The 22,765-nt window shown below is 46.3% G+C and overlaps 1 protein-coding gene across 1 annotated transcript in view; it reads right to left on the reverse strand.

The window, feature by feature from the left end:
- Positions 1-243: 243 nt before the first annotated feature.
- The window catches only part of LOC138261014 (uncharacterized), a 56,298-nt gene continuing 33,776 nt past the window's right edge, over positions 244-22,765 (reverse strand). Inside the window, exons 6-8 of the mRNA XM_069209612.1 lie at positions 11,181-11,313; positions 9,908-10,004; positions 244-3,209 (exon numbers count right to left, since the gene is read on the reverse strand). Coding sequence (XP_069065713.1) covers positions 3,163-3,209; positions 9,908-10,004; positions 11,181-11,313 — 277 coding nt within the window. The 3' untranslated portion in view covers positions 244-3,162. The remainder of the gene's footprint in view (positions 3,210-9,907; positions 10,005-11,180; positions 11,314-22,765) is intronic.

A 22,765-nucleotide genomic window follows, 5' to 3' on the forward strand; every position in this document is an offset into this window, starting at 1 on the left:
CAGACACTCTTCATGAGGGGCAAAAGGTGGGGGGGGGGTGTGGCCCCTCCGCCCTAAAGGTTGGGTCGCCACTGCTAGATGCAATGGAGGGGAAATAAAGGCGCACAGCTTCTCACTTCTCAAGTAGAGAGGCAGATTTTGACTTTATGCAACCCCTGAATATTAGATATATGAATGCACTGTATGAACGTCATATGTGTTGGTCTGTCCCAGTATGTACACAAATAACAATTTAAATACCACTTTTCATGGTTTTATAGCTCTATTCATCCCAATGCAGGGTGTCAGAGGGCTTTACATCATATGTAAACGTTTTACATTGACAATTAATATATTTATGTGTACATCAATTTACACAATGTGTTACAAAAGGCAGTGAGGGTTGCATAACATAGGAGTCATTATCTTCTTCATAGCTCAGTGTGCTATATTAGAAAGAGTACAATTTATTAACTGCAAGTAACTAAAGTATTTCCACTTTAAGAGCAGTAACCCACTTACCAATCTACATAAAATAAAAACGTGCTATCTGCATATTACATGATGTGCTTACAGGAGACGCGATAACCCTCTATGCTACTTGGATTCAAAACTGAGACGAGACAAAATACAGATCTCTCCAGCAAGTGCATTAATCTCCAGAGTTATCTCACCATTTTTATTATTCCCTGAGATTTATCTGACACACAAAGATCTCTGAAGCAGGTGCCTTAACCCCATAACATACTTTAAAATGCAGACTTTGCAACCAATTAAGCATAAAAGATTTACTGCCACATTTCTTCTTGTTGACAATTTATTTGTGGCAGAGTTTAAAAAAAATAAATGTATAAGTTGAGGCCCAGATTTTACAACAGGGTTGCGTCACTTTTTTGGCACAACCTGACGCAAAATCCCATGTGTTAAACATTGTAATGCACACAGATGTACTCATGATAGACCTGCTAAACATGTGTAAGGTCTTAAGATCAGATGACATTTCTTGTGATGTGACTTTCTGTGGGGTCATTGGTTGTGATGCCACTTCCTATGATTCCACGTTTGATATCCCGCTCCTTTATGTCACGCTCCATGATGTAACTTGCATACTATCTAACGTGGTTAGTCCCCCCACTACTTTTTTAGGACTTGAGTCCTGCGTGTCCTATAACAGCAAAAGATGCAAAATGCGCCCCAAGATTATTTGGAAGTCAGAGGGCTTTTCATGCAACGAGCATTACTGCCCGTTCAAAAGACCTCAGAATCAAAGAAAAAGCATAACTCTCTTGCAGTAATTGCTTTATTGTGGTGTTATTCTGGTATTAATAGGTGAAACCCTTGCCCTGACAGTTCTCCTTTGCCACATAAATCCAGTGCCTCTGGTTATGGCATTTCCTCTAATCCTGCAGAAGAACTTGACCACTTGGAGTCTTTCATCTCTCTGTACCAAACATAAGTTAAGTCTTTCTTCTAGATGCATTGCTTCCAGTCTGCATTTTAATCGTGGCCCAGATAGAGACTGATCAATTGATCTCTCTCTATATACATATATCTATGTAACTATACAGACAGACATATCTAACTATACAGATTTATATATATTTAAATATACAAATCAATATACAGCTATATCTGTCTGTATAGCTAGCCATCTACCTAAACAGACCAAAAAATACATATTTTAAAGTTATTTCAAGCCTCTCTCACTCAGGATGGAGATGGACAGTCTAATCATGCCACTCTATAGATGATTTGCTCCAAAACCCTTAAATTACCGCACTTATAACATAGGATAAAACAATAAGAGCAAGTCCAGAAATAAAGAAGCAGGGCTTGAAGACACCGGATTACTCTTTCAAGTTACTCAAGGTGCACAATTGGTTCATGGCCTGGAAGCTCGCCCTGCAATGGGGATTCATTAACCCCAACCTGTATTTTTCTGAACTTTCACAGTGAGGCATGAGATATAAAGCCAGTGGTCGCTTTTTAACCATTAACGCTCTGCCTTTCTAAAGCTTTTAACGTTTTTTTGCCTCCTATCACCATCTAGCAATGAACCTACAATTAGAAAGTCATAGTAGCCATCAGAAATCCAAAATGATGGCAGCTAAAAGGTAACAACAGCTCAAATTTGAAAGTGGGGAACTTAAAATGTCTTTTTTAGACCTAAAAGCTTAATCAATCTGGGAGTATGTGCTTTGGGAGAAAGTAATCTTGTGCAGGGGATGGATAATGAGCATTAAATGTACAAAAACATCAGACTTCATACTGCTAAACACGTACAACATAAGCACATCTATTGAGTGTGGGGAGGTAGCATTCAAAGGATCATCAACATGTAATCTTCGAGAACCTCCTGTCGAGTACAGAACATCCTGCAAGCAGGAGCCCAACAGTACACATCTGTCTGTTCTCCCATCCAGTGTACCACAACGGTGATGTGTGCAGGACATCTTAGGATGGAATGTGTGTATTCAAGTCTTGGCTGATGCTGGAACACTCAACCACTGGCCACCAGAGAGTAAGGTACATGGCTGTACCAGCCCACATGAGGCTGGCTCTATCCTTCTGACACTTCAAGTCCTATAAACGTAGCCACAGGACTCCCTCGGAGTAAACACGAGCTGACTGAAAGAAGACTGCACGAAACCCACAAAGTGAGGTGATCTGAGATTCTTGGAGGACACCGCTGTCTGCACCGTACGGCGCACATGGCGAGGACATCTGTCAGCGTAAGTAGGTGGCGCTGTAAAGGACTCGGAAGTGGTCACCATCAAGTCTTCACCAGCATGGTACAGTTAGGGAGACCTCCAAGTTCCTAAACTTGGCTTCATCACTCTGCCCTATTTGCTTTGTTCTTCATTTGCTGATGGTTTGCTAATGGAGGGTTTAAGAATTACACACAAGTCCATATACGACCATATCCCTTAACACACGCTGCAGTAGACTTTAGTTGGAAATATACAGAAACACCACCCCTCCACTATTCCATTGATTTGTTTGGTTGACCCACAGAGTCTGATATCCCAATCTAAAAACACCGCTTTCACTCCCCCGCCTCCTAATCCGGCCCCCACAGTTAGATTTGTCCTTTTCCCTCCTGTGGCTCACGGAGCTTCACCTTCCGCGAGGACTCCACCCTCTGAAGATAGAGCAGAAGAGCCTCCTCGCAGCATCTCCTGCTCAGAGCGCCTGGTGCAGGCCTTCAACAAACTCCAGGTAATACGGTTCTGGGAGGGAGAAAATCAAAATAAACGAATCAAGGTCATTTTTTCAGTTTCAAATAGAATAATCATCAACATTACTCAGAACGTAACATTAAGTAATGCTCATCCCAGAGGTTTTTACATCAGCTGTATCCCTGGATCCCGGTGAAAGGCAGGGTGAAGCCATGGACATCTACAGGTAATGGTGGAGACCACAGGTAATGGTGGAGGCCACAGGTAATCGTGGAGTTATCGTGGAGGCACAGGTAATCGTGGAGGCCACAGGTAATCATGGAGACCACAGGTAATCATGGAGACCACAGGTAATCGGGGAGGCCACAGGTAATCGGGGAGGCCACAGGTAATCGGGGAGGCCACAGGTAATCGGGGAGGCCACAGGTAATCGTGGAGACCACAGGAAATCGGGGAGACCACAGGAAATCAGGGAGATCACAGGTAATCACAGAGATCACAGGTGATCGAGGAGACCACAGGTGATCGAGGAGACCACAGGTGATCGAGGAGACCACAGGTGATCGAGGAGACCACAGGTGTTTGTGGTTTGCCAATGATCTTAAGAATTATTTTAGCGCACTCCGATTTTATCCATCTTACTTTAAAGCAGCGGCAGCAAAGCAGACCGCGCAACGTGTGGTTGGATACATAAATAATTACCTCCTGCTCATCGACCAAGAAGTGCACACCCACTCTCTGATCCCCCTTATCTACTTCACTCTGAGTTTAAACAGCAGTGAAAGATCAGATAAAATGCAATGACTTCCAATGACTCAAAGCACAGGAACAGACATCAGGTGTAGAGTTTAATGAAGAAGGAAGGGAATGGTGGAGCTCAGTCTGACAGGGTGAGTGCCTGTGTCTGACAGTCTTCCATCACAACCAGTGATATGTGAGGTCTTCAGTTAAAAAAACAGCTCTAAATAGTTCACTCTTCAGCAGTTTCCTGAGACTTGACGCTGGATTCAGGGTTCAAGGTGGGTTGAGTGAGTCTCAGTCTGTGCCCTGGACTTCCAGGGATGTGCCACAGGGCTCCTACCTACTGAAGGATCAGTAATGGACCAGGTGTGTGCACAGGCAACAAATCTGGTTCTAAAGTAATGTCTGTTTCTGTAGATTTTTGGGCACTTCGCCGAGCTGGTGTTATAGACAGTGCAGAGAACTTTGCATTTTATTATGGCTTCTACTGGAAGCCTGTGGAGAACTTTAGGGGGAGGCAAGATGTGGTTGTGTTGGTGGAGGTTTAGGCACACTCTGGTGCTTGGTTCTGTTGCCTGTGTAGCCTGGCATAGATTCATTGAAAAATCAGTGCAGATTATGTCCAGGCATGCCATGACAAGGTCTCTTGTCAACTCCACTCAGTGGTCAGTGTGGGAAACCGGGAGGATGTTTTGAAGTAGAGAGAGCTGGAGACTTGGAAGCAAACAAGATTTCAGAATCAAAAGTTATCCCAAAGCCCTTGGTTTAGAGTATTTCATGGAGGGGTCCCTGGACCTGGTTGGGTAGCATGTTAAGTCACTGCGCATGCTCAGTTTCACCCTATGTGAGGCTCTTGGGCTTGGTCCTGTTCTCGCAGAGGAAGCTCTCCTTCTTCCAGTGATGAACGTGGTCCAATCCCACGGTGCTGCTGGCAGGATGACTATGATCGCTTGGTCTCTTATACCTAGACATCAGTCTCTAAGAGCTAACAGGTGCAAGCGCGCTAACCTCTCACTCTCTACCATACGTACATACATTTGATCAGAGAAAATCATGTATTTTCTTCTCAACTGTGCTGAGGAGCTTAGAGTGGCTGTACTAGCAATATACTGAAGAAATAAAACATGTGCATGTGTGCTTGTGTGTTACAGCGCATGATGCAGATCATGCTGTATTTCCCACATTGGAACACTTGTTGTACGCACCGCATATTTCCGTCACCAGAGGAGTTCTGGTGGAAGGGGACAGTGATGGCATGTACAGAGCGCTTCAATGGTGAAGGCAAACCACAGAGATGGTGCATGCTTATTACAGTGATTGTGCATGCATATCACAGTGATTGTGCATGCATATCACAGTGATTGTGCATGCATATTACAGTGATTGTGCATGCATATCACAGTGACATTGCAAGCATATTACAGTGATTGTGCATGCATATCACAGTGATTGTGCATGCATATCACAGTGATTGTGCATGCATATTACAGTGATTGTGCATGCATATCACAGTGATTGTGCATGCATATTACAGTGATTGTGCATGCATATCACAGTGACATTGCAAGCATATTACAGTGATAATGCACACATGAGACACTGAAGATGCATGCATATTACAGTGACAATGCATGTATATTACAGTGATAATGCACACATGAGACACTGAAGATGCATGCATATTACAGTGATAATGCACACAATAGACAGTGATGGCGCATGCATATTACAGTGATTGTGCATGCATATCACAGTGACATTGCATGCATATTACAAAGACAATGCACACATAAGACAGTGGGCGGTGGGTGCATATTACAGTCATGGCGCATACATATTACAGTCATGGTGTATGTATATAGCAGTGACAATGCACACATAAGACAGTGATGGTGCGTGCATATTACAGTAACAATGCACACATAAGACAGTGATGTGCATGCATATTACAGTGATGGTGCATGCATATTACAGTGATGGTGCATGCATATTACAGTCATAGTGCATGCATATTACAGTCATGGTGCATGCATATTACAGTGATGGTGCATGCATGTTACAGTGATGGCGGTGGCACAGCACACTGATGTTTCGGACACAGTACAGAGATGGGCAGGACACAATACAGTGACCATGCGGCCCATGGCACTGATGGTGCGGGTACCGGAAGAAGGCAGCATGAGACCTCCACAAAGGTATGCCACTTCCAAACAGATAACTGCACAGTTCTTGTTTTTTTTATTAAATTGGTAGGTTAGTTCTGCTTACCTCAGACTCCATCAGAGTAAAAGAATGGTATTAGCCCTGGCAGAGGCAAAAGGAAGCTGAGACAAAGGCAAAAGCAAAAAAAAGTAAGCATGGCACCAGCCAAAGAAAAACATAATGAAGGCAAGGCCACAAATACAGATGAAAAGAACGCATAACCCAGCACAGGTTAGTGCAAGCCACAGTCCCAGGGCGCCAACGAACGTAAGGTCCGGGAGAAAGAACTATAGAGTCAAGAACGGGTGAAGGAAAGGCACCGCTCACTGGACCGACAAGTATTCATGGGAAATGGAGCTGGGTGGCGGGGGCCATCCCATTGAAGGCGAAAGAGGCTTCCACGAACACCACTGCTAGGTGTCCATCTACTGGAGCAGGGTGCTTTGGATGACCAGGAGACGGGTTATTTCAATGTATCTGCACCAAAGGTGGGCGACTGGGTGCTCCTCAAGAGTATATTGGAGATTGCGCTGCCTTATACTGACACGGAGCTCGTGTGAACACGAGGTGAGCATTGTACATTGGTCAGGGTGGGATACACCTGCCAAAAGATTTGTGGAATCCATGCAGGGAATTCGCCTGGCGGATATATCTGTGGCACTTCTAGCAGGCTGGATTATGTGCTGGCTGTAAAGGATCACGACTGCAGACATAGGGAGCCCATGAAACTGGCTGGATTCATGTCAGACAGGTCCCCACTCACTGCATTATACAAAGGTGAAAGGAGTACAACTCTGGTCCTGATCTGGTGACTCACAGTGGAGCAGCTGCTTCAGCAAGCATCACCGGACTGCTTGTGTGGAGTAAAAGTGAACAGTGTAGAGAACAACTGAGACTACCAAAAGCACAGCAGGAGAATGGGAGGCACTTCAGGTTGTGCTCAGATGAGAACCTACCACCAAAATATATAGTACCAAGCTGTAGCAAAAGCTAAAATATCAGGAAAACGAAAGGGCTAGTTTTGAGGGCAGACCTTGCACACCACCCAGACAAACTGCCAGATGTGATGCCCCGGAAGAGAAACAAGGGGGTTACTTGGCATACAATGTAAAGCTTTAGCAGGGTTTATATGAATGGTGGTTTTACATGAAAGTTGATACAACTGGGAGGCTTTTGGCCTGGTTTTTGAATATGGGAGAACCTCATATAACTAACATGCCCCATGGAGGATGAAGCAACAAAAATATTGCCACGCAGGGAGCCATAAAGACAGCGTTCTGTGTCTCTACTGGAGGTTGGAGAACTTGAGGACTCTACTTTTCAGCGGTTAGTCTCAAATCGATCTCTAGTTTTCGCAACCTTGGTATCCAGATTACATGTGATGTTGGTGCCCACTGTTTGCTGACTATGGGTGCATTGTGATGGGACTAAAGAGAATAATTGAATTTTGATCGACGCTGCTGCTGTCGGTGATGGGTAAGGTCTCACGGGTAAAGAATGTGGTTTTGCCTCAGTGTTTCTATGAGGTTCAGGGACAAGAGTCCATCAACTGCACTAATTGTTTGTGGCCCTAGTCTGGGCTGGAAAGTGCAATAGAGTTAGGTTGGACACCTAATAACTGCCATGGGGAAGGGGATGGTTGGAACTCCCAGATGTAGATCTTCATTACAGGGCGTCCCAACTGCAGTTTGATGTGTAGTGGCTGGACGGAAACATTACCTGGGAGAAACATTTACTAAATGGGGCGAAGGGAAACATACCACTCCTGGGACTTCTCATGCTGGAAGGAGCATCCTAGCGCACTTTCCATATACCATCAGGCAGGTAGGTCGGGTCTGGGATGAACGGTGAAAGTTGCTCTGAGGTACCAGTCGTTTGCAGCTGAGATGTGGTTGTGGAGTATCCCCCCATTCAGACAAAGTGTGCAGGAGGTGGAGTAACACAATGCAGGGAGGCAGGGTGCAACATACTGGGAGACATCTATGTTAGAACCAGATCTGTCACATGTGCAGAAGTGCTGGTATTATCCGAGGCGCGTTCTTGCAGGGTGCACATTGCCAGAGTTTTGGCAGTTGTTTCCCAAGGTCCCAGAGACAACACAGACAGTGGCTATGATGATAGCACTAGGACAAGGACGACATCAAGGTTCTAATATATATACCACGCTAACGCAGGACCAAGGTGGTGGTGCTGTGGAGGCGTGGTAGAGATGGGTCAAAGACTATGAGGAACCACTCACAGAAATACTGGGGCAAGGCGTGCGCCTGGGTTTTAAAGGGTATATAGTAATGCAGGATTTACATTGGCTCTGTTCAGCTACCTAAATGGGACCTACTTGTTCTGACTCAAGTTAAGAGTGATTTATCTTGAGTGCTCCTCTGCCTGATCGCGATGCCAGGAACCCAGCACAGACTCCTTGTACATGACATGGCAATGTTCACATGTACAAACTTGGTTACATATGATGGAAAAGCTACCAACAGTAACTGGGGCACTATTGAGTTAATACAGAAGAATGCCCATGGGGCTCCTTCTGAAAAGTAAAAGGAGTAACATGACGGAGGTACTGGCAAAACATTGAATAGCCATCCACCGGCTAACCCAGCGCTTGGCAAGGGTGCCATCCCCGATTAGGAACATGGCGGGACGGGCCACGGCAGAAGAAAGTCAGCCGAAGGCAGGAAGGAGAGATGACAAACTCACTGAGGGCCTCGCAGAATGGGCAGCACTACAGAGCTCCTCCTAGTCCTGGATGAAACTCTTGAAGTAGAACAAGGATAAACTGAACTGACGCAGAGATAATCAAGGATAACATTATTCTGGTGTTAGAATGTAGAATGATGAAGCCCACTGAAAGACTGGAAGCCTTTGAGACCCTGTGGGAGGGCGGAATGAGATGTATGGAAGGTTCAGTAGGGTAGAGCTGCATACGTATAATGGAAAACCAGCCAGGAGACAATGTTGAAGGTGATGCAGATGATAACATATATAACAGTGGCTCAGTGCGTGCAAAGTTGGGAAGACTAAGCTATTTGGAATTGACAATATCTGATTAATGAGTAGACTGTCCACACGTTTATGTTATTGGGTGTTGTCAAATTCTATTACCATGACGAAACGAACATTTAAAAAAGATCATTTAGAAAGGAAGGAACAGCACCATGCTTAGGTGCGTTGAAGGCGTGCCTACAGGCACACACAGGCATAGGCACTGTGCAGGTGACAGGAAGGTTGTGTCCAAGGCAGCTGTGAAACAATAAGGTGCTGCTCTAGGCAGAAGAGAAGAAAGGCACACACCAGGCACAAACAAAAGGAAGGCATACACCAGGCACAGACAAAAGGAAGGCAAACACCAGGCACAGACAAAGGAAGGCATCCTCCAGGAACAGACAAGAGGAAGGCATACACCAGGCACAGGCAAAAGGAGGGCACACTCCGTGCAAATACAAGGTGACAGCATAGCCCCAGGCACAGAAAAAAGAAAGGCATACAACAGGCACAGACATAAGGAAGCCAAACAACAGGCACAGACAAAATGAAGGCATACACTAGGCACAGACAAAAGGAAGGCAAACACCAGGCACAGACAAAGGAAGGCATCCTCCAGGAACAGACAAGGAAGAGCTACACTCTACACAAAAAGAGGAAACCATATCCCTAGGCACAGACAAAAGTAAATCATAGTCACAGGGGCAAGTAACAGGAAGGCCTATCCACAGGCCACCATGATGCAGAGTTTTCAGCCCTCACTAGAACAGTGATAGTGAGAAGGCTGGCACTCTACACCCACCTTCTCAGGCCCTCACCTTGGTCAGGGTCAATGAATCCATGACGTACGAGGAAGTCGAGCACCACCAAGGCACAGTTGGGTTTGAAGTCGGTGGTTGCTATGGTCTCTTTCACCTAGGACCAAAACACGAAATAAAGTGTCAAGTGACAAAAGGAAAACCATAACATGTGGAAGGAGCAGTAAACTAGTATCAGTTGTGGTAGCAGTCACTATCACAGCGCCCAACATCCCAACTCCAGCAAATGAAGCAGCACATGCTGAGGCCCGCACCAAGGAACGTCGGCTGGTGCCCTTCTCTACACTAGTGCTGAAGCTTCTTGTGCACAACTGTCAATGCACATCTCACTGCTAACAATCTCGTTCTGTCATGCCCACAGCATCTTCCTTTGGGAATACAGACACTAGTATTCTTTAAACTCAACCAGACGAAGGAGGCATCATAGGTGAGCTCTGTACCAATGAACGCCAAGTGGGTACACTTGCCAACTAGAATTTACAGTTTAAAACTGCACACAGAGACAATGCAGTGGCAGGCCTGAGCCCTGTTTACAGGGCTAGTAATGCGGGTGGCACAATCAGTGCTGCAGGCCCACGAGTAGCATTTGATTTACAGGCCCTGGGCACCTCTAGTGCACTTTACTAGGGATTACCAGAAAATCAAATACGGCAATCATGGATAAACCAATCAACAGTACAATTTACACATACAGCATATGTACTTTAGAACAGTTTTAGCAGTGGTAAAGTGTCCATGGTCTCACATTTCCCTTCTCACCTTCTCCAAGGGCCACAGGTAAACACCTCCCTACCCCACAGCACTCTGTCCATGGCCTCACATCTCCCTTCTCACCTTCTCCAGGGGTCACAGGTAAAACCTCCCTACCCCACAGCGCTCTGTCCGTGGTCTCACATCTCTCTTCTCACCTTCGCCAGGGGCCACAGGTAAAACCTACCTACCACACAGCGCTCTGTCTGTGGCCTCACATCTCCCTTCTCACCTTCTCCAGGGGCCACAGGTAAAACCTCCCCCACCCCACAGCGCTCTGTCTGTGGCCTCACATCTCCCTTCTCACCTTCTCCAGGGGCCACATGTAAACACCTCCCTACCCCACAGCGCTCTGTCCGTGGCCTCACATCTCCCTTCTCCAAGGGCCACAGGTAAACACCTACCTACCCCACAGCGCTCTGTCGATGGCCTCACATCCCCCACCTCACCTTCTCCAAGGGCCACAGGTAGAACATCACCGCCCCACAACGCTCTGTCCGTGGCCTCACATTTCCCTTCTCACCTTCTCCATGGGCCACAGGTAGAACTGCTGCACTTCGCCATCTCCCACTCTGGGCACAAAGTCCTGGGGCAACTCCAGGTCATACACAAACTGGCACTCGGGGTAAATGCCCTTCACACTCTCATAGGTGTAGCTGCAAAAAATGAAATCAGAGATAATGTATATAGTTGTTTAGAAGAGACAGACTAATCTCAACACCATATATGTTTTGGCAACTTGGAGGGCCTTCTACTGTTTGCTGGTGTGTATACACCGATATCATTTGAAAAACTTTGTTTATCAAGTGCCTACATTCGCAGCAAAGAGCCCCACCTCCAGACATTACAGGAATATTTAAATCTGGAAGAAACCTTCAATTCACGTTCACACTGTGTGGTTGTTGCCTGACTTTATTTTTATACATAATTGTACATACTGGTTCTAAAAGAGTGAAGTTGCCACAAACTACTTTTCCATTTTATGTTTTCCTGCTTTTGCTTTCACTTTAGCAATACTGCTTGATTTATTTAAAAAATAATTAAGATAAAATAAATGCATGGGCCCGCGGACTTCCTTAGGGATCCTTCACTGGTGCTGCTGCTGGATTCTGGGGTGGCCAAACATCTGCTCTTCCAGCACCCTACATCTCCTGTCCCCTTATCTGCCTCTTGACGAGTTTTTCCTCCTCATATCTCTAGTTGTCGTTCTCACTATTTTTTCTTGCTACTTATTTCTTCCTTTATCCCTCTTGTTCCAAGTGAGGATGGTGTGATGATGAAAACTAAGTACCTGTTCCCAAATATGAGTGCCCCCCAAAGCAAGCACCTGCAAAAGATAAGCACCGCGTAGCCCTCTGGCCCATGAATCTTGAAGGAGGTTGGTGCAGAATGAAGGGTCCCATTCAGTCTTCCAATCCAAGTCAATATTTTATTAGAGGATATTAACATTCTTCAATGTAATTACTCCTTGGTGTTTCTGAGGACCTTGGTATAAATACAGCAAACATGTCTTTGGGAGGTTGTTCTCCTTTATTAAGTCCCTTCCGATTCTAGACTCCTACCCGCTTGGTTTATACATTCACAGTTTTATAGAAGTCCCCAGTGATTGGAGTCAGGAGTACGAAAGGCTTGGATTGGTGCCCGCTGTCACGCGTCTGTAAGATGGCATTCCGCTGATGCCACCCACAAAAACCTGGAATGAGAAGAGAGGAATGAGGAATGGAGAGGAGAGGAATGAGGAAAGGAGAGAAGATAAATAAGGAAAGGAAAGGAGAGGAGAGGAGAGAAACGAGGAAAAGAGAGGAGAGGAATGAGGAATGGAGAGGAATGAAGATATGAGAGGAATGAGGACATGAGAAGAGGGGCATGGGGGGACGAATGAGGAGAGGACAAGAATGAGGAATGAGGAGAGGAGAGGAGAGGAATGAGGAAAGGAGAGAAGAGAAGAGAAATGAGGAGAGGAATGAGGAAAGGAAAAAAGAGGAATGAGGAAAGGAAAGAAGAGGAACGAGGAAAAGAGAGGAGAGGAATGAGGAAATAAGAGGAGAGGAATGAGGAGAGAAGTGGAATGAGGAGATGAGAGGAGAGGAATGAGGACATGAGAAGAGAGGCATGGGAAGATAAATGAGGAGAGGAATGAGGAGAGGGACGAGAAAAGGAGAGGAGAGGGATGAGGAGAGGACAAGAATGAGGAATGAGGAAAGGCGAGGAGAGGAATGAGGAAAGGAGAGAAGAGAAATGAGGAGAGGAATGAGGAAAGGAAAGAAGAGGAACGAGGAAAAGAGGAGAGGAATGAGGACTGGAGAGTAATGAGGAAATAAGAGGAGAGGAATGAGGAGAGGAGAGGAGAGGAATGAGGACATGAGAAGAGAGGCATGGGAAGATAAATGAGGAGAGGAATGAGGAGAGGAGAGGGACGAGAAGAGGAGAGGAGAGGGATGAGGAGAGGACAAGAATGATGAATGAGGAGAGAAATGAGGTGAGGAGAGGAAAGGAATGAGGAGGAGAAGAATGAGGAGATCAGGGGGGCGAGAAATGAGGAAAGGAGAGAAATGAGGAGAGGAGTAGAATGAGTAAAGGAGAGGAGGGGGATGATAAAAGGAGAGAAATGAGGAAAGATGAGGAGAGGAATGGCCATAGGAGAAGAATGATTAGAAGAGTGGAATGAGGAGATGTGAGAGGAAAGGAAACAATTGAGGAGATGCGAGGAATGAGAAGAGGAATAAGGAGATGAGAGGATAAGAATGAGGAGAGGAATGAGGAGAGGAGAGGAATGAGGAGATGAGAGGAATGAGAAGAGGAATGGGGAGATGAGAGGATACGAATGAAGAGAGGAATGAGGAGAGGAAAGGAATGAGGAGAAGAGAGGAATGAGGAGAAGAGAGCAGAGGAATGAGGAAAGTAGAGGAATGAGGAGATCAGGAGAGGAGAGAAATGAGGAAAGGAGAGGAATGAGGAGAGGAGTAGAATGAGTAAAAGGAGAGGAGGGGAATGATAAAAGGAGAGAAATTATAAAAGGAGAGAAATGAGGAAAGGAGAGGAATGAGGAATGAGGAGAGGAATGACCATAGGAGAAGAATGATTAGAAGAGAGGAATGAGGAGATGTGAGAGGAAAGGAAACAATTGAGGAGATGCGGGAAATGAGAATAGGAATAAGGAGATGAGAGGATAAGAATGAGGAGAGGAGAGGGATGAGGAGAGGAATGACCATAGGAGAAGAATGATTAGAAGAGAGGAATGAGGAGATGTGAGAGGAAAGGAAACAATTGAGGAGATGCGGGAAATGAGAAGAGGAATAAGGAGATGAGAGGATAAGAATGAGGAGAGGAGAGGGATGAGGAGAGGAATGAGGAGATTAGAAGAATGAGGCGAGATGAGAGGAATGAGAAAGTAGAGGAATGAGGAGAGGAGTAGAATGAGTAAAGGAGAGGAGGGGAATGATAAAAGGAGAGAAATGATAAAAGGAGGAAAGGAGAGGAATTATTAGAAGAGAGGAATGAGGAGATGAGAGAGGAAAGGAGAGGATTGAGGAAAGGAGAGGAATGAGGAGATGAAAGGAGGGGAATGATTAGAAGCGAGGAATGAGGAAAGGAGAGGAGAGGAATGCAGAGATGAGAGGAATGAAGAGATGAGAGGAATGAGGAGAGGAATGAGGAGATGAGAGGATAAGAATGAGGAGAGGGGAGAAATGACGAAAGGAGAGGGATGAGGAGAGGAATAAGGAAAGGAGAGGGATGAGGTGATGGGAGGAATGAGGAGAGATGAGGAAAGGAGAGGGATGAGGAGAGGCGAGGGATGAGGAGAGGAGAGGAATGAGGAGAGCAGAGGAATGAGGAGAAGAGAGGAATGAGGAGAAGAGAGGAATGAGGAAAGTAGAGGAATGAGGAGATGAAAGAAGAGGAATGAGCAGGAGAGAAATGAGGAGAGGAGAGGAAAAGAGAGGAATGAGGTGATGAAAGAAGAGGAATGAGGTGATGAAAGAAGAGGAATGAGGAGGAGAGGAATGAGGAGATCAGGAGAGGAGAGAAATGAGGAAAGGAGAGCAATGAGGAATGAGGAGAGGAATGACCATAGGAGAAGAATGATTAGAAGACAGGAATGAGGAGACCAGAGAGGAAAGGAGAGGATTGAGGAAAGGAGGGGAATGATTAGAGAAGAGGAATGAGGAAAGGAGAGGAGAGGAATGCGGAGATGAGATGAATGAGGAGAGCAGAGGAATGCGGAGAGGAATGAGGAGATGAGAGGATAAGAATGAGGAGAGGAATGAGGAGAGGAGTGGAATGAGGCAAGGTGAGAGGAATGAAAAAGTAGAGGAATGAGGAGATGAAAGGAGAGAAATGAGGAGGAGAGGAATGAGGAGATCAGGAGAGGAGAGAAATGAGGAAAGGAGAGGAATGAGGAGAGGAGTAGAATGAGTAAAGGAGAGGAGGGGAATGATAAAAGGACAGAAATTATAAAAGGAGAGAAAGGAGGAAAGGAGAAGAATGATTAGAAGAGAGGAATTAGGAGATGAGAGAGGAAAGGAGAGGACTGAGGAAAGGAGAGGAATGAGGAGATGAAAGGAGGAGAATGATTAGAGGAGAGGAGAGGAATGCAGAGATGAGAGGAATGAGGAAAGGAGAGAAGAGGAATGCAGAGATGAGAGGAATGAGGAGAGGAATGAGGAGGTGAGAGGATAAGAATGAGGAGAGGAATGAGGAGAGGAGAGAAATGACGAAAGGAGAGGAATAAGGAGATGAGAGAATAAGAATGAGGAGAGGAGAGGAATGACGAGAGGAGAGGAATGAGGAAAGGAGAGGACGAGGTGATGGGAGGAATGAGGACAGGAATGAGGAGAGGAGAGGGATGAGGAGAGGAGAAGAATGAGGAGCTAAGAGGAATGAGGAGATGAGAAGAGAGGAATGAGGAGATGAGAAGAGAGGAATGAGGAGATGAGAAGAGAGGAATGAGAAGAGGAGAAGAGGGGAATGAGGAAAGGAGAGGGGGAGAGGAGAAGAGATGAGAGAAGAGAAGAGAAGAGAAGAGGAGAAGAAAAGAGAAGGAGAAAAGAGAAGAGAAGAGATGAAAAAGAGAAGAGAAGAAATGAAGAGAAGAGAAGAGATGAAAAAGAGAAGAGAAGAATAAGGAAAGTAGAGGAGAGAAGAGGAGAAGAGGAATAAGGAAAGGAGAGGGGAGCGGACAAGAGAGGACAGAAGAAGAGAGGAATGAGGAAAGGAGAAGAGGGGAGTGGAGAGAAAAGGAGGGGGTGGGAGGGAAGGGGAGATAGTCCAAGGTAAAAGAGAGCCATTGTGTCTGGGACAGAGGAGCCGGTCCTATGTCCCCTGTGATCAGCGCGGAGACCACTGCTACTTTAACAGTCCGAGAACACCTCCAACCGGAGAGCTGCTTTGCCTGCAGCCAGGTACCGCGCGGGTGCCCCTCTGGTGCCGCCCTAAAAACAGAATCTGCTCCAGCACACACAACCCTGATGCGTAAAGACACAAACAGATTGGAGCTGACAGAGGGCACAAATGGAGCACTGGGGCCAGTCTCTTTACGTCTACACGTAAGACACGCCACAGCTGCTAATCTTGCAAAGCCAGGCAGGAGGAATACGTCTAAATGCGTAAACGTCCCCTGGCCATATTGGTTACCCAAGGAACATCTGAGCAAATTCAAAAACAATTGTACCAACACAAGGCCATGTGGGCAAGGAACGCAGTATAAAAGCTTGAATGACTACTACTGTGACCAATACTGGGCGAGAGACAGCTTTAGCAGTTTTGCAAGCCTCGTGATTTCCCCAAAAAACTAAGAAAAAATCCACACAGATATTTTATATATACATGTCTTTCGGTTTGCCCTTTTCATCCATTGGTCTATGACCGTCACATTTTGCTTTTCGCCGACGACAGTGAAGAGCAAGGACAAAGGGCCAGCCCACTTTAGCCATTGGCTCCCTTCACTTTGAGTGACAGCTTTTTGCTTGTGCACATGCGGACATCCGTCTACAAAACAGTTCACTTCAGTGACCGGAAAGTGGGACAATTTCTGCTTTCATTTGTTTTTATATATTTTTGCGATTGCTCATTTTTTCATGACGTATGTTATCTATTTTGCACACATTACGTCATTATTGTGCAAACATTATGGCACTGTTTCGCAGCAGCATTTTTCATTTTTATTACTTTTAAACTTTGAGGGACTGCTGCATTTGTTTGCAGGTGAAATACGACAGTACAAGATTACCAAGGCCAGCCGAATTAGCGTTTGCCAAAGTTTGAGTTTGTTTTGTTTAGCTGGCTCCTAGCTCTGGTTGAATTTGGAGTCTGTGCGCTTTGTGGTGGTCACGCACCACTATGGAAATGTGATCACTTGAGAGCAAAACAAAAGAGCATTGTATTCCGCCACTAACCCTCCAGGACCTTACTTCAACTCCAGAACTAGAAACCTTTCAGATGAACCTCAAGAGAGCAAGGAAAAGATTGACTACTGGAGCCCGACATGAGAAGACAATGTATCTGGCCCTATCCCCAAGAACAAACTCAAAATGGACCTCAGTTTGAGGGTCCGTCACCCACACCAGCTGAGAACAGAACTGGGACTGAATCTGAGAGTGCACTCAAACTGGTGCCCCAGCTGGGCACTGACCGGAAGGTACCATCAAAGTAGGTATCGAAGGGTAACTGGGAAATTGTGGCGCTCACATATGTGTTCACACAGGATCTGTGAAAGCAGAAGTCGTTGGTGTGGTGCCCAAAACGGAGGATGTTCACCTCACACCCTCAAGGAAGCCCTAGGGTTTCATACAACAGCAAACATTATATTAGCACACGCATCTGCGTACACAATTATGAAATTAATTTTTCAGATGTCAAACATCATTGGCGTCTTATGTCCAATCTTTATTGATCCTTCGCCCCCCACCGACACGTGTTTCGCAAACAGGCGTATTGCCCCACAACTTCATCAGGGCTAGAACAAAACAAAGCCTCCATTTTACAGAGGCCAGATACACGTCCTTAGCGTGAATACTGTCACCCTGTGACGTGATATATTTTTCTACTTAAACTCAATAAATAACAGTTTTGTGGAAACCCATGCCCAAATATATTCAAAACTGGTGTACAGATTACCGTCCAAAAATGAAATAACATTCTAGTAACAAAAAAATTAAAATAGATATATACACACAAAACCCGATTTGTATAAATGTGGGTCACAGATGTGTCTCCACCTCCATCACTAGAAAGTGCGGTCCCACCATACATGCCACTCCAATGACATCTCCAACTCTTTCCATGTGCAGCCCCTCGTGCCACGTGCCAAGAGCCCCTCCACCAATAAGAACCACTAATTACTAGATCCCAACTTAAACCAACAAAAGTGCACCAAACACCTTACTCTAAAGACGTGTCTGAAAACAAATTCATACACACTAGTGCTCAAACAAAAGATGCTAATTTGCTTAAATTATTAAAAAGCAGGGGTCCCAGCTTTTTCTTGGGAGTCCAGCACGGGTGCAGCCGAATCCTGGGACTGGGGTACCCCGAGGCTGCCGGTCCTAACTCCACTCCGTGCCTCTGTCTTCCGTCTCCCCACACTGTCTGTCACTTACGCCCACTCTTGCGGTCCCTTTTTTAATCCCTGCTTTCTCCTGTGTCAGTTTCCATATTTTAGCTTCATATTCCTTACTCCCCTTGGTGCCTTTCGGCCTATAGCTCTGAGCAAAGTCCGATGATGAAAGTCTGATGATGAAAGTAAGCTGTGGGTCCCAAAACCGAGTGCTGGGGGCACCAGCAGCACAAACTAGGCACTGCTCTGACGTGGGGTGCACACTCAGGGACTCTTCACCCCATCACTGGCACACGATGCAAACTTACAAACCTGTTCCCTCCCAAGACATCTGGGATTCAGGCTGGTTTACTCAGCTGGTGTGGATGTAAGCTCGTTTACTCAACTGGTGTGCAATGCAAGCTTGTTTACTCAACTGGTGTGCAATGCAAGCTTGTTTACTCAACTGGTGTGCAATGCAAGCTTGTTTACTCAGCTGGTGTGAAATGCAAGCTTGTTTACTCAGCTGGTGTGAAATGCAAGCTTGTTTACTCAGCTGGTGTGAAATGCAAGCTTGTTTCCTCAGCTGGTGTGGATGCAAGCTTGATTACTCAACTGGTGTGCAATGCAAGCTTGTTTACTCAGCTGGTGTGGATGCAATCTGGTTTACTCAGCTGGTGTGGATGCAATCTGGTTTACTCAGCTGGTGTGCAATGCAAGCTTGTTTACTCAGCTGGTGTGGATGCAAGCTGGTTTACTCAGCTGGTGTGGATGCAAGCTTGTTTACTCAGCTGGTGTGGATGCAAGCTTGTTTACTCAGCTGGTGTGCAATGCAAGCTTGTTTACTCAGCTGGTGGGGATGCAAGCCTATGTACTCAACTGGTGTGGATGCAAGCTTGTTTACTCAGCTGGTGTGGATGCAAGCTTGTTTACTCAGCTGGTGTGGATGCAAGCTTGCGGACTGCTTTACACAGTTTATACGGTGCACATTCTGACAACTGTAATAAATAAACGAGGCAGTGAGAACATATCTTGAGAACTAGCAGATCCAATCCTCAGAGCTGGGGCTATTCAAGCAAGAGAGGGCACTATGAGAACAGGCTCAGGGCAGCTACAACACCTAACAATGATTTTTAAAAATGGCTGGTGCATCACATGAAAATAAACTGTACTTGAACCTAGAGCGATACACTTGGCTAGACGTTCAATTGACTCCCTAAACATCCCAAATGTTTTGCTAGTAAAATATTACGTCTGACAGCACATTTGTTTCCAGAGAGCTGAAGCATGTAAAATCCACTTCGGGTATAGATCCAACCCTAGAGCCTGCAGTCCATGCACAGATGTGGTGTAACTCACAGGGATGTGTGAGCAGGTCCCTGCAGAGTATGTCATTACTGTAGTGGCTCCTGCACCTCAGCCAGTCGGGCCTTTTCCACTGCACAGTTATATGAACAAGTCCAATGTACCTCTGCAGCGGGCTCTGTCTGCTGTTTCAAAAGGCTTGAAATTGTTGCAATCTCGTCACACCAACATGTAGCGGCAGGGTTGGGCCGCGACCTCTTTAGGTCTCACCTACAGCCAGCTTTAGGTGTCTGTCGTCAAAGACCTATGATCATGAACACACACATATAGGTGACAGTGGGCATCAACTGGAATCTGCCGAGTAGACACCCAACCTTAGAAGAGGTACTTCGGGGTGGGTGTGTGTGGGTGGGTGTGTGTGTGTGTGAGATGTTCTCAGACAGACGATCATCCTTTTATGACAGCCAAGTCCGCTCTGTGAGCTACAGAGATGCTAAGTGGGTGACACCACCACATGAAATTTTCCCGGACAAGTCCAATCGTGCAAGAGATCCATGGGTCACCTCACTATGACCCGGACACACGCCCTTCCTCTCAGCACAGCAATACTCAAACGTAGACACAGAAGCAAGAGCCGCTATCACCCAAGACAGACGCCATCAAGAGATGCTAAAGTGACAGCCCGTGTCACCTGAAATGCTCTCGGACAGACACATATCCTTCCAGAGGATACTACATCACCTGAAGATTTCTCAGGCAGAATCCGTCCTTTCTGAAGAGGTCACTCGGCGACCATCACAGATGAAAAAGTATATCTTGAGAGATTGCTTTGTATGGGTAACCATCCTTGTAAGCGACTCAGGGGTGACAGTCTATGTTACTCAAGACTGTCAGACATCCAGAGATCTAGGGGAACTGTCTGATTCTTAGTCAGACGTCCATCATTTCAAGGGAGCCAAGTGCTCTGGGTACGCCACAGATGACAAATGAAGTCCATGGTTTCAGTCTGTGACACCCGAGACTCTCAGACAGACCTCAAGCTCACAAGAGATGCATAAGGACAGTCTGTACCTCAGGCATTCGTTATTTCAAGAGAGCCAAGTCAGCAGTGAACGCCAGAGCCACAGTGGTCTACAGTTTACAGTCCGCGCCGCGTGAGACTGTCTTGGGAATACACATCTTTACGAGGGACCCAAGGGGACGGGGGGGGGAGGCTGTCCACACCTCAGGTCAGATGCCCATCTCTCTATGAGATGCAGAGCACTCCGCGAGCTCCTCGTAAATGCACTTGGCCCGAAGGCCTCCTCAGCACTCTTGCCCGCGTGGAGATGCGCATCCATCATGGCTGATGTCCAGTTTATGACAGCTGCCGCTCTCCCCAAGCTGTGCCAGCAGATTAAACGACGCCTGTCCTATTAGGCAGGCCTTTCTGGGAAGCCATGCTCCTGTCCACCCTCCCACGGCACCCCAGGGACTGGGGGGATACCCTCACTCCTGCAGCCCTGGATAGACCTCTGATGGAAGGCATCGCTTGCAAGGGCGGCTTCTCAGAGGGGTCTCCTGTCTCACTTCCTTACATTCGGTTTCTAATATGGACCCACTAATCCCTGGACTCTGCGCTGGCGGTAGAATTTAAGACACAAATTGAAATAAGGCTCTAACCTGCTGATGTTGTGGCAGGGCACGTCTATCCTTTATTTTCTAGGGCTGGACCAACAGAGAGTTTTAGGTGCTCACCTGTCTCATATTTTCAGAATAATTTGCAATAACAATACATTGCACAGCCGATAATGCTTGTGTACGTATAGTTAGGTCAGAGTTTACATTGAAAATTGATGTTTTCTTAATGACTTTGCTGCCGTGCCACGAATCTGCAAGAAATCTTTGGGAACAAAAGTTCACCCACTTGTTTGGATCTGGCATGTCAAGTTCCAGACAGATCCGTCAGGCAAAAGTCAAACTGAAAGGGGGTGAGGGGAAGGGGTTAAAAAGACCCATTTCACATGTTACTTTTATTTTACTGTCTCTGTCCCATGCCCATGAGTTCCCTGGTGTCAGTCCTTAGATTTCGAAATTACGTTCGATTCCTTAAAATAAGGGGTCCTCTGCCAGGTTCTTCAGCGGATGGACTTTGGGCTTAGATTGCCTCCAGTGAAGCGTTCCCGGGCGAGAGGAGCACCAGGCTAGGCTACCATTTACCATCTTACCCCCTTGATTTTCGCCTGGGGACAAAAGAACAACTTTGGGCAAAGATTCCAGGGGGGAGATCAAGCACCAAGTCCCACTCTATAAAGATGACATGAGACCAACAGAGATGGAAGACTTTTATGGCAAGGCCTCCTGCCTTATGATTCAAATGCATGAATTATTGTGCCTGTCCAGGGTGGGGAGTTTGTGACTTGTTGTCACTCGTAGTGTGTACAGGCTTGTAGTTTCAAATATGTGATAATACATATTACTGTGGAGTTGAAGTTGCGTTGGGATGTCAATGTCCGGTCTCTTTTAGGCGGCCTGAGCAGTGTCCTCCAGGACTGGCATGGCCTTCCCATCGCCATGATGTGAAGTGCGGCCTTTTTCTACAATAATGGTTCTTCCGAGGTCCCGCTATATGCTTGAAAATTACTAAGTGGTGAGGACTTTATCCACCGTATTCTTGTGGACTAATAAGCAGCCCAAGGTTTAAACAGACAAATGTGTCAACTCAGCGGACAGCAACAGACTTGACATGGCGGACACGCCCTAATACTACTGGGTTGCAAATGACTGGCCTTTCGATCCTAGTGACAACCTGGCTTCTCGCCTGGGCTTATCTGAGGGCCCCCCCCTGTTAGGATTTTTATGTAGTTCCCCTGTCCCTGAAGGCCAACCTCAGGCCACAAGAACAAAACTGAACTCCTGGCAGAACTACCTTGAGATGGATTAGATTGGAAGGCAAACCAACGCTTGTGGCACCCTTGTTCCAAGACATTTTCATCACAGAATCTGCTGGTCTTCAAGGCTTCAGAACCTTGGACCTTATTGGTCTCCCAATAATGGAAGCCTGAACACATGCAATCCTTTGTAGGCCTGGCAGAGGAGTTCCATAAAATCCCAATTAGTCAAGAACTTACAGGTCTGACGTGCACAACGACAGCACAGCAGTTCGTGGCCCTCCTGAGGTGCGGGCCCCTAGAAGCCAAGCTGACGATCTCACCCTCCAAGTTAAATAGGGTAGTTGATAATTAAACCACACATTGTCTTCCGACCAATTCATACGATTGCCATCCCAC

The sequence above is a fragment of the Pleurodeles waltl genome, chromosome 10 (genome assembly GCF_031143425.1).
Source record: "Pleurodeles waltl isolate 20211129_DDA chromosome 10, aPleWal1.hap1.20221129, whole genome shotgun sequence".
Classification (NCBI taxonomy): Eukaryota; Metazoa; Chordata; class Amphibia; order Caudata; family Salamandridae; genus Pleurodeles; species Pleurodeles waltl.